Source organism: Capricornis sumatraensis, chromosome 19, assembly GCF_032405125.1.
Source record: "Capricornis sumatraensis isolate serow.1 chromosome 19, serow.2, whole genome shotgun sequence".
NCBI lineage: Eukaryota > Metazoa > Chordata > Mammalia > Artiodactyla > Bovidae > Capricornis > Capricornis sumatraensis.
Genome location: NC_091087.1, coordinates 28,234,056 through 28,247,025, shown reverse-complemented (window position 1 = coordinate 28,247,025; position 12,970 = coordinate 28,234,056). Strand labels below are relative to the sequence as shown.

Below are 12,970 nucleotides of genomic sequence, written 5' to 3'. Positions count from 1 at the left end.
TGAAATTCAGGTAACCTAAGATCTCTGACACAGGCTGGGGTGAGGAGTGGGAAGGAGGAACTAGGTACAACAGTGGACTAAGGTATGGATGGTAGAGACACTGAGTGCCTGGGAACCTCACAGCCGTACTTGGTAGAGCTGTAGATCCCATCATGGAAGGTGCTCCTGAGCAGAAGCCCACCACCCTGGTGGGTCATCATGAGACAAGATTATGGCAACTGAAGGGAGAAAAGCTTGTTCCTTTGAGTTGGGCTTGAGGCATGGAAAAGCTTACTTCCATGATGACACTGGGGGTATTCAGTAAAATATGCTAAGACTCTGTAAGTCAGACTCGGGTCAGCTTCAGCACGTTGCTCTCAGAGTCCATGGCTACAAAGGACAGAATGGAAGAAGGAGAGGAGGGAGGCTCCTGAAGCAGCTGCTGTTGTCAAGGCACTGAAGCTGCAGCTGCAGTGAACAGGCAATGTGGAAGGTGTTGTCAGCAGAGTCAGGATCACTGTGGTCATACTTGCAAACATGTACTGAGCACCTTCTTCGTGCCTGCTGCATGAAGTGTCAGGGGTATGCTCTGTCTCATGGTCTTATGGGGAGAGAGAAGTAGGAACCAAGAAGCTGCACTGTGAAAGGCACAGCAAGAGCTCTCTGTGGAAATGCTGGAGATGACCTCCTAGAGGATAAGTTGGTTGAGCTGGGCCTTGAAAGATGAGAAGAAATTTGCCAGGCTTCCAGGTTAAAAGCAGCATCAGCATACCATCTACTTTCATTCTCTCATCCAAACCCACTAAACCACACTAATGGGTTTTTTATTAAAAATATATGTGTGGATGTGTGTTAGTTGCTCAGTCATGTCTGACTCTTTGCAACCCCATGGATTGTAGCCCTGACAGGTTCCTCTGTCCATGGAATTCTCCAGGCAAAAATCCTGGGTGGGTTGTCATTCCCTTCTCCAGGGGATCTTCCCAACCCATGTCTCCTGCATTGAAGGCAGACTCTTTACCATTTGAGCCACCAGGAAAGCATATATATATATATATATCCACCAAAATAAATGGGATAATAGAAATGAAAACAACAGGAACAACAGTATTTTGAAAGCTGGAAAGCAGATGGACAAGTTTCAGAAACTGACTTAACAGACTCAAGGCAGCTTAACCCTAAGATGAGAAACTGAGAACTATCCTTTGAACACCAGAAAATCCTCAAAGGGCACAGGAAATGGCCACCAGATACCTCTGGGACTGGGTATAAAGGGAAAGAAGGAGAAGTTAAAAAGGGTGTGGAAAACAATTAGGTCTCTGGATCTCCTCACCCACTCCATACCACTGGGTAACCAACTGTTCCTTCCCCAACATGTCCAAAGATGAGGTTTAGTATCTGGGAAAGTAGAACTTTGCCCTGAGAGTAAGTCAGCACTGTTGAGGGCATGAATTTTCTATGGAAAGATATATCTATGAAATAAATACTCTATCCTGGAAGCCCACCCAACTCTCTATAATCTGCAGAGCTTCCAGAAAACTCAGCAAGACACAAGACGAGTAACTCAGTATGAAATCTAGCTAGTCCAAAAGAAAGTAACTAAAGAAACTCATTTGGTCAGTTCCCAACACTAGTGGTGGCCAGGTCATCCTAGAGTGAAGACCCAAGATTTCAGGCTCCTACTACTTGCTCAGAACTTCCAATCAGCTTTTTCGTCTCCTATTCGTAATCATTATCCTACAACCAAAGATTCCTAGATATCTGAGGAAACCCTATAAATAGGAGATGAAGAACCAGAACAATTAAATAGAAAAAAGCAAACTGGAAGAAACATAACTACACAGGAAACTTTTACAAAACTACTATTACTAGTCTCAGAGAGTTTAGAGAAAATATTACATTCATGAGAACAGAATGCTTTAGAAAACAATTTTTAAAAAACTCTTAGAAATTAAAAACCCAACAAAAGAGTTGAAAGATAATACTGAGGAAATCTCTCAGGAAGAACAAAAAGACAAATAGGTGAAAGGGAAGAAAAGGTAAGAAAATGAGTCTAGGGAGGAGATATGCACAGGTGTTCCAGAAAGAAAGGACAGAGAAAGCAGGAGGAAGAAATCAAGATCAAAATAATCTCAAATTTCTCAGAACTAAAGGCTGTCAAGTTTCCATACTAAAAGCATCCAAGCATGCCCCTGGATGAAGACACTTGTATCAAGATACACCATTATGAAATATCAAAACACTCTTAAAAGATTCCAGAGAGGAAAACCAGCCTCCTATATGGAATCAGGAATCAAACTGCACTCCTGCTCTAAACAGTAACACTGGAAGCAAGACGGCAACCTGCAGCAAAGTTTTCAAAATTCTGAAGGAAAATTATTTTCAACTTAGAGTTCTATACCTAGCCAAACTTTCCATCAAGAGTAAAGCAAATAAATAAAATAAAGACATTTTCAGACATAAATTGTCTAACATTTATTTACCATATACTCTTCCTAGGAAGCTACCAAAATAAGAATGTAAGTCAAGAAAGAAATGTAGAATGCAGATAAACAGGAAGTCCATTACAGGAGAGGTAAAGGGAACCTGCAGGATGATGATGAAGGGAGATCCTACGATGACATCTGTGTACCAGACACACAGAGCAACCAAGTCACACTGGAACAGGATGACCCAAAGAAGAGAGACTGAGAGCTTGTCATCATAATGCCTCCCACTGTTGTACCATCTTTGGGACCTGAAGAAGCCACTAGATGTAGCTCAATAAAGCCAGAGAGTAAACCAAGAACAAGGAAGAAGTGAGATCTGACATATAAGACATGACATATACACCCAATATAACAGCTGTGTATTAGGCCTAAAAGGCCACCAGGTCAAATAGAATAGGGATGTCTCTAAGGAAAGAAGCTGACAGAGGACTGATGGTATCAATCTTGTGGAAAGCTGCTTTAAAAGGCTTTTAGAAAGTATAAGAAAAATTAGTCATAGATACCAAATAGCTAATTAAAAGAAAAATTAAAGAAAGGACTAACCTTATAAAAAAAGAAGAAAGAAATATAATCATAGTATACTACAATGTTCAGTTATGACTAATATTTCAGAGGCATAATAAACAGTAAATATTGATTAAACAAAATTATGATATAACTGATTTTAGAAGATAAGTGAGATGAAGCAGAGAAAATAACTGCAAAAAGAGCTAATTTCCTCTCTACTATAACAGGAAGACTGGGTAGCAACTAAACTTGAAGACTCAAAAGTTAGCAGCATTCACATACTATACCAGCATTACAGAAATGTGTACACACCATAAGAAAGTGCTAAAGGCTGAACACAGTTGCTTCTGGGAAGGCAAATTGATGAGAGGGGTAAATGGCTGTATTTTGATAACTACATTTTTAGTTCAATTAGAAATCTTAAAAAATTTTTAATATATTAATTTGATGAAATAAAAATTAGGTTTCATTAAAAAAGATTAAGGATGTTCTATATGGAGAAAATAACAGGTGCAACAGCATGGTGTCGTGAAAGAGTTGAGTTTTCCTAGAAAATGGCTACTGCCAGAGTAAAGCAGCAGATTCAGGCATAAGCAAGCCGCATCAGATGCTGCAGAGGGCAACAGCAGCATCTCCTCTTTGCCAACTTCGTGGGCTTTGGCAAGTCACCTAACCTATTCTAGTATCCTTCTCTGTAAAATCTGACTAATAATAGCACTGACTTCACCGGGTTTTGTAAGAATTCAACAACAATGGAACCAGATAAATTTTGCAAAATGTGCTGTGCTATACAAAGGTGAGGGATGCAAGCGTACCTCTGTAGTGTACCTCTGTATCCCTGGGAAGTGTTCTCAGTTGGGAGCTCAGAAGGTTCTGGGCAAGGTGAAAACTGCCCAGGGAACCCAATCCTAGAGAAGCTGTTCAGCTGGCTGGGGCAGACATGCTCCCTAGAATCAGGGCTTGTCACTGCTGGCATGTCATCAAGGGCATCAGTGTTCTTAATTTACTGGAAAAAAAGGGGGGAGGCGCTCTAGGAGAGAACCTTGACCTGATGGCTGCGGGGCTGGAAGAGGTAGGGCCCGCAGGTGAGTCCTACAGCCCTGGTGGCGTCAGTGCCGTGGGAGCCAGTGCTGGGACATGTGGGGGAGGGGCAGTGCCCAGAGCCAGCTTCCCAGCCCTCACCCCTTTACTCTCCCCTTCCAAGGAGTATCTCTCTCTTCCTATTCTGCCAACCTGTTGCTTCAAATTCCACCATGGAATTTGGTGAAATGCACATAATGATAGCTAACTGCTAACACTTATATGGTACTTACTATACGCCAGGTATTATTCCAAATGCTTTGCATTCATACCATTACAATCTCCACTTTGCAGATGAAGTACTCAATATCACATAACTGGAAAGGGGACAAGCCAGCATCCTAAGCCAGGCAGCCTGACTCCAGTCAGGGTCTGCATTCAGAATCACCATATATTACTGTCTATCAGGCTTGAGACTCCAAAGTCTCAAACTACTCAGCTGTAAAATGGGAATATTTGAGAAGATGGCCTTGAAAACCTCTTTCAGCTAGAGAGCTTCTTTCCTTGGAATAAGATTCATCAGTCGCATATGCATGTCTGAGTGTGAGGAACCCATATGGAAGACAGGTTTTGAAGAACAGCAGGGTGGGAGGAGAAAGGGACCCCTGCCCACATGGAGAAGTTAAACTGGAGAGATAGCTAAGAAGACCAATGTCAACTTGCACAGCCAACCCCTCTCCATGCCTGTGCCCACAGACCCCTTGGACCCTGACCTGTGCAGCAGCTCTGGCACAGATCATACAGACAGCCTCATTACCTGTGACGATGCAGGTGAATCTGACGTCGCTGTCCTCGGACACAGCCCGGGACTTGAGTGTGGTCTCAAATAGCGGCTGGGTCTCCTCTGTTAGCTGAGCAATGATGGAGCAGAAGGTGCTCCTAGGAAAGGCAAAGAACCATTCAGAGCAGCGTTTCTCCTATCTCCACTGCACGATGCCATGGCCTGGAGTGGTCCAAGGTGGCTTATATCTTACCATGTCCATCCAGCATCCTGTAGCCATGGCTCCAGCACCTGGGAAAGTCTTTCTTCAAGAAAGCTAGGTCTCATGGCCAGGATGGGGGCAGGGAAGTGATCAGGGGCTGAATGGAATCCTGACCCAGACCTGTTAAAATGGGTCCCTTTTGACCAGGGACCAGGCTCCTGTGCATGCCAGACCACTATTCCTGGCATTCCCATTCCATCCTTATTGGGGGGCCTTGCTTCACACTCCACCTTTCATGTTCAGGTGAGCTCGTGCATGGTAGAGACATACACATGGACAGGCCCAGCTTCAGAGATGGAGGGCCCAGCACAGCAGAGCCTCCATTAATGCCATGGAGGGAAAGCCGGCTGACCCCAAGGATAACAGGTCCCAAGAGCTCAGGGGTCAGAAGAAAAGCCCCTGCCTTTGTGAGGATAGACCCATAGCAGACCAAGAACAAGCTGGCCAATGCCAGGGGTCTAGACCCAATGGTAGCCTCTAGTTCCTAGGAGTATCAGAAAAGAAAGATTCAAATGAATCCTGACCCTACACAGGGCTATGGACCTCCAGTGGAAAGCCAGCCATGGCTCCCTTGCTCCCCGGTGGGTACCACATGTTCAAGTGAATACTGGCAGCTCCAGGACCTACCAGCAAGACTGCCAATCCACAAACAGATCCACCCGTGCAAGAGTCAGGGCTTTTGGTTCCCTTGTGAAAGTCCATCTCCCAGAACTCAGAGGCATTTGTGGGCTCACTGAGTTGATCACAGACTCACCAGCACTGCTCAGCATTGACAGTCCTCTCCTACCTGCCCACACGCAGCAAACCACCATGCCAAACCCTTCATGGGCCAGCAGAGACACAATGCATCCCTAGGCGTGACGTGTAACCACATAGCCAGGTTGTGCGGTGCACAAGCCGTGCCCAGCCCTCCTCTTCCCGCCCCCAACCCACACACCCTCTGCTGAGCAGCAGGGAGGACTGTGAGGGATGACATGAGGAGGAGCAGGAAGAACTGTTGGGGGGCAGACAGATCAGTGCTGCTTTGCTCTGTGCCTTGGAAGAAGGGGCAGTTGCCTATGGGCAGTGTGTGTCTGCCTGTGACCTCTCCACAGGGGCAGGTAAGAGTCTGTGGGAACACAAGCAGACAGGAGCTACAGCCCTACTTTGTTAGGAGGACATCCCCATTCAGCTGACCATCTCTGTGGATGTCATTCCGGACTTGAGTTTGAGGAGAAAGCTTGCATCCCAGGAAGAAGGCCTGGAATCAAGTAAGACTTCTGGACTGAGAGGGGTCCAGCCGTCTCTGCACAGGATCGCAGATGCCTGGGCCTCTGGGGAGCTGACAGGAGTCCTCCCCCAGAAAGACCACCCAGAAAGAGGATCCCAACTAGGGACTGTGGTGAAGGCTGCCAGAACACTCCCTGCCACGCTCCCACCTGGAACCTAAGTAACTTATTAGCCAGTTGTAAGAACTGTCTTCTTGTAGCTTACTGTTGGAAGAAACTACTGTCCTTTCCTTTCTCTTTTAATCCACTCAAAAATAGAGAGTCCTTCAGGATCTAGACAGTCAACGCTCTGACACTTTGGAGTTAGAACATCTGAAAACATTTCTCACTGCTCTCATACTGCCAGCAATTCCTGACTTCGGGGAATACCAACTCCCAACCAGCAGTTTCTAGAGGAAATGGCCCTGCCAAAAGTCATTGGACTTCTGTGATTTTGCAACTAATTCAAAACATCCCTAATTATGTCCTCCCTACCTAATTTGAATCTTAACCTACTCATGAATATGAACCTGGCTCTCATACTCAGCCTAGGCTCTTAGGGATGAAGCTGCTTGGACAAGTCTAAGAAAATAAGCAACTGGGTAAGTGAGGAAAACAGGGAAATCAGGCTTCAGGAAAATTTGCAGAGACAAGTGCTCATGCTAGATATTTAACAACAAGGTAGTTATCTCATTATTTTTGTTTTATAAGAAAGAATGCTTATCTTTTCAAATTTCCAGACTAGGTCCTAACTGTATTATAACATTCTTATAATGGAAAATCCTAAGTAACTGCTGAAAAGTATAGCTAGGAAAACACCCTCTAGGAAAGTGGATCCAGGGTGCATTTGGTGGGGACAGAGTCACTGCATATACTATCATATTCTAATAAACTGTCACCAGCTTTCTGCTATTTTCCAAACCACTCAGACGTGAGATGAATTCCAAGTCTGCTGCTTCCAGCCTCCTGGGAAGCCAGGAAGTCCACCCACCTGGAAGTGGTCTAGTCCTACCCTGACACCTCCAAGTCCTTCCAACTCCGTGAATTCATAAGGATATCACAGCCTAATCATGTGTCTCTACAGAACTCCAGAATCATCACTGGTTTTCAACATCTTCAAAGGAACCTAATCCTGCCCAAAGGTTTGGTATTTACCTTGCTTTAAATAAACTTCTAAACTCTCTTTTAGCACTTAACACACTCCGCTTTGAGTGAGCTGGATACTCTGGTCTTCTGCCCCTTCAGTATCCACCCCATCACAAGAAACGTACATAGTAGCTACTGACCATCCCTGTAGACGTTATTAGCTATTCAGAAACCAGTTAGCTATGCAAAAATCTTTCTCTGTGTGAAGAAACTATGGTCAACTCTTCCCTAGATCTACCAGAGTCTGGGAGGAGGCCCAAGTGGTGAAAAGTAGCCAGGAAACGTTCCCGTTTTGATCACAATTGTCAGTTCAGCCAGGGGTGGAGAGCTGTCTCCAGTTAAGGAGGTAAGAGGATAGTCGTTCAACAGGCAAACTCTGACTGCGGGCCTGCTGGGGCCCTGCTCTGTCTCTGAAGAGGATTCAGAGAACAAGTTAACACAGAAAGACACTCACATGATAGCCCTGACCTCACAGAGTTCACAGTCTGCAGGGGTGGAGAGAAATCAAAAGAGAGGGAAATTCAGAGGAGATAACAGAAGGAGAACTTCAGGGACTGAGGAAAAAAAAATTTTTTTTAAGGAAGTAGCCACGGTTAGAAGACAGACAATAAGCTGTCAAACCTAGATATGTGGTTACAAAAACCATGAAAACCTAGGCTGAGGGGGAAACAGGTCACATGACTGGAGGCTCTCTGCTCTGGTCCCATGGTGCCTATCCCAGGGGCACAGAGATAGAGTTGCAGGCATCTTGGGAACCCCTGCCTATCTCTGGGTCCCGGCACCCCCTTCAAATGGTCCATGCAAGCATCAACTCTGGCCTTCGTGAGATCCATGCTCACTGAGTGCCCGCTCACACCCTCCCCAACCACCCTCTCCACTCCTCTCACCCCATGCAGCTTGGTTATTAGTGCACAAGCAGTCACCCAGAGCCCCCTCAGTGCCCAGACCCAAGAAAAAAAAAATGCAGTCAGAGAAATGTAATGCAATAGTGCGTTTACCTTCCAGAGCTGGGGTGAGACAACCGGTTGCTTGATAAGCTAAGCAAAAACAGCAAATGGAATCATTAGGCCAAAAAAGCAAAGACAGGAGGAGGTGAAATCAACAACAGTAGGCAAAGTATTAATCGGCCACCATCTGGGGCCCAAGGGCCTTTCTATTAAAAGGGACCAGCTGTCTTACTTGGCCAGCTCCAGTTAGCAAGTGGCCTCACCACCGGACACCCATGTATCTGAAACCAAGAACTTGTTAAGTGTAGCAGGGTCCAGGGAAATGGTTAGGCAGGAGGGAGGCCCCTTGGGGCTGAGCTTTAAGAAAGGTGTGTCCTGGGTCATCTGGGACATCTCCCCGCCTCTGCAGCACACCAGCTTGGGGGGTGGGGGAGCCAGGCAACTCCTGCTTCAACCCTTGGCCTTTTGGGGGAGAAGAGCCCCCAGTTCCTGGAAATCCCCTCAGAGGCTGGAAAGGAGACAGGTGGCTTGGAGAACACCCATTAATATGTTAAAGTACGGTTAAAGAGGCCACGCAAGGCAAACCAGCTGGGAGAGTCAAGAAGAGAAGGAAAACAAAGCGGTTAATTCAGCAGGAGCCAGGAGGCACCCAGTTGGGTCAGACCAGCACAAGGCCCATGACGCTGATCACCCCTCCTGCCCCAGGACAGCTGAGAGCCGAAACCAGCTGTGGGCTGGGTAGGCCACTGCAGGGTGAGGATCACACAGAGCTGCCCCTCAGTGGAGATCCAGTGGGTATGAGTCAACTTTCACCTCTGCCTCCATTCCTTCCAACACAAGTCTCTCCAGAGGGGTCTAGGGACACAGTTCTCTGGGATATCTCAGGCCCCCACCTCTCCCAACTACACTCACTCCCTTCAGCTGGCCCCACAGTGAGAACAGCTCTCCCTTCATTATCAACAGCCCATATGCTCAACAGAACTGTCAGTCTGCATCTCTAACCACTGACAGCCTGTATCTGTATAACAAACCAACAAAAAAAAAACAAATTCACATTCTGCCCCAAACATGGCTTCCACTTCTGTGTGCCTGGATTTATGGATACCACTAGGGAAGTACATCCTTCAGACCCAAAGAGCCCTACGCCCAGAGAAGCTGCTGCTCCAGAATGCAGCTGCCTTTATTCAGAGCTTTAAAAATCCTCTGGAGGCCATGAGGGCAGACCTCCCATGGTTTCAAGGCACTGGCCAACTCCATCCTTTCCTTATGATGGACTTCCTTTGCCTTTCTCCTTAGAATGGAGAGATTTCTCCTTTGCTGGGTCTGGATTTCTTCCCTGGGAAGGGGACGGGGAGAATCAGCTCTCTCAGGAAATGACAGCTTCCACTTGCAAGTAGGCAAGGGACTGAGCTGTGACAGTGACCCCTCCCTGGCTCTCTCCAGGGCTACAGTTCCCCGGCCTCATCCCGCTTTCTCTGGGCCTCACCCTTAGTTAATCAGCCATGTCAGGAGGAGTCCAAGGCAGTGAAGGCACCTTGTCTTCAAAACATGCCTGCGACCTGCTGGCTGGGCCAGAGGTTGGCTCAGGGCTCTCACCCAGGAACTCCCCAATTACTGACTGTGAGAGGGTCTGAATCAGAGGCATCAAATGTTGGCATGTTGTTGTTTAGTTGCTCAGTTATGTCCGACTTTTGCAACCTCATGGACTATAGCCTACCAGGTACTTCTATCCATAGGATTTCCCAGGCAACAATACTGGAATGGGTTGCCATTTCCTACTCCAGGGGAACTTCCCAATCCAGGGATGGAACCTGCATCTCTTGCATTGGCAGGTGGATTCTCTACCACTGAGCCACTAGGGAAGCTCAGTGATGGGATAAATAGGCCTAAAAACGTTCTTAGTGATACTTTCATTTTATAGAATAGAAATTCGGGGCCCACAGAGGAAAAGTATCTTCATAAAGGAGAAAAGTAGGCCTGGGAGGTGGTGGGGGGGGGCGGTGCGCGGGGTCGGTGGCAGGAAGGTGGGGGGAACCAGGACTGTTCCTGGAAGCTGGGCCCTCCCATTCCTCCTGGCTTTCATATATTTTGGACACAAAAGGCCTTCAGAAAGTCCTGGCCTGATGCCTCAGTTTTCCTAAAAGCCCTAGACAATCTCCTTTACCCAAGCTGAACAGAAGAGATACCACAGAACTACAGCAAATATCACCGGCTCTACTGCTCTTCTGGGCCCACTTGGGCCAGGGTGTCCAAGAAATGAGGCAGATTTCTGGAATGTCTCAATGTCCCTCAAAATCCAGTTATAACTGCAAACACCTGACTGTGGTTCCTTAACCTTTTCTAGCTCATCCAGGCTCCATCTTCTCATAAAAGTGAGGTTGGATCTATAGGAAGTTGGGGCAACAGTTTGGGGGGTTACATGCATGTTGGACCTCTCACTCCTGAGCTAACTATGGATTGGAAATCCCCCCAGGGTTGGAGAAAGGAAAAGAATGCACAGGAAGACAAGTTCTAGACTTGGGCCATAGCTTCTGGTACCTGGCTCCCAGCGCAGCTGTCCATCAGCTCACAAGGGCAGCCCACCCTCCCAAGGCTCACAGAATGATGACTCACAAGCTCCATGATAGATATGTATGGAAGTAGACCCAGGAAAGGTTGAAGTCAGGAGTGAGTGGGCTAGAATTTGCCTCTCAGTCAGAATTCTGGGAAAGTCAGGGCTCAGGAGCCAGGGTTAGCTGACTAAGCCCTCAAGGGACCCTCTTTCTTCATCTCTTGGCCCCTCTTCCTACCCCCACAAGCATTCAGATTGCTCTGAGAGACAGAAGGCTGTATGGTTACTGCTCTAACACAAGAGTCAGGTCTTGACAGAGAACTATGAACTGGCCCCTGCCCCACCTCAAGTCCCCAACAGCCCCATTCACTGTCATAGTCTCCCCTCCTTGGCCAGAGGCTTTTCCAGAGGTGAGAGAAACCTGGCTTTCCTGGTGCCTCAGGACCTTGCTGGTCTGTGGCTACCTGGAAGGGGCAAGCCCACAGGCCACAGTCTTGGGCTAGAAAACCCTCTCTCCCAGTGTCCCAGCCCTGCCTCTCCAAGGACTTGATGAAAAGAATCTCCATTTAAGACCATTCTCACTTGGCCCAAAGGGACCTAAACCAGACACTTCTAATCCACCTGCAGTTCTCAGGCTGACACACTGCTCATCAGATGTGTAATTGTATCTACCATACAACTGCTCACCCTTTTTCCTAACAGCCCCATTCCCCTGACCTCCCAGTTATGTCTGGTTTGCAAGCCACCCCAATGTTGTCTCCGAGAAGGGCCCTGCATCCCTCTTCTGCTGTACCACTGGTACAGACAAAGGCCAGACACAGGAGGAGGAGGCAAAGCCCAGACACAATCTCGGTTACAAGTGTGAGACAATTGTTGAGGCTCCCACAGGGCAGTCAGCTTCACCACGGGCTGGATAAATAGACACATTTCATTCCAGTTTTTCCATAGATCCAGTGGCTGGAGGAAGGGGCATGCTTTCTTGGCAGCCAGGGGCCTTGACGAGTCTGACTCAGTCACTAACATCAGCCCTCCGCCCTGTCCCAGACATGTGACACCATTTGACGAGTTTTATGCAGAAACCGGTTCTGGTTACATTTGAACTTTTCCAACTCCAAGGTCAACAGAACTCAGCCAATCCACGAGGAAGTGCCTGGGACTCTTCCTGAATGTCCTTGATGTCTGTTTTGTGCCATTTTAAGAATGGAGGACAAGAGGTCCCCAGGCAGCTTCTCAGAGGAGGGGCTGTTTTCCGTATATTACCTATGATTAGCCAAGTTCTGGGGCAGCAACACAACCACTCACCCACTAGCCATCCATCACAATTCCCTTTGGAATAGACTCCACAGTTGGAGGGAAACTAAGCTGCCCAGAGGAGACAGGAAGTGTCCATCTTCATGGTAATGCACATATCTCTGTGTGTCTGTGTGCCTTTGAGGGCCAAGAGACTAGCTCAGTAATGTCCGACTCTTTGCGACCCTATGTAGCCCGCCAGGCTCCTCTTTCCACAGGATTTTCCAGGCAAGAATCTTGGAGTAGGTTGCCATTTCCTACTCCAGAAGATCTTCCCAACCCAGGGATAGAACCCCTGTCTCCAGCATTGCAGGCAGATGCTTTCCTGTCTGAGCCACCAGGGAAGCCCCTGAGGGCCAAAATGCCAATCTATTGTCTTGTGAGTCTTTCCACCTGTGGGTAGCCTAGCTCCTAAAACAAAGCAACCATACCTCTTCAGCTCTTAGAAGAGGATCATTCGGGCTCCTTCCCTTGGCATCCTGGGGATGGCACCATCCCCCCAAACTGGGCAGGGCGACTGGCGGCCTCAGACATGGAGCTCTGAATCCTCAGAGGCAGGCTGACCAGCATTTCAGGCCACCCCTTCACCTCACCAGCCCCCACCAAGATCCCAGGAAAGACCAGGGCACAGAGGAAGCACCTTCTTTGCACAGTTTATTTCTTCCCAGTGACTCCTGAACTAAGCAGATCCCCTCAGGGCAGTGCCTCTGGCATCCCCCGCCACCGCCTACCCCCAAGCCAGCAGGAATGTCAG

The 12,970-nt window shown here is 47.6% G+C and overlaps 1 protein-coding gene across 1 annotated transcript in view; it reads right to left on the bottom strand.

Annotated features, from left to right (window-relative positions):
- Positions 1–12,970, bottom strand: part of ALPK3 (alpha kinase 3) — a 51,398-nt gene that overhangs the window by 37,930 nt on the left and 498 nt on the right. Inside the window, exons 2-3 of the mRNA XM_068991499.1 lie at positions 8,427–8,465; positions 4,810–4,931 (exon numbers count right to left, since the gene is read on the bottom strand). Of these exons, the coding sequence (XP_068847600.1) occupies positions 4,810–4,931; positions 8,427–8,465 (161 nt within the window). The remainder of the gene's footprint in view (positions 1–4,809; positions 4,932–8,426; positions 8,466–12,970) is intronic.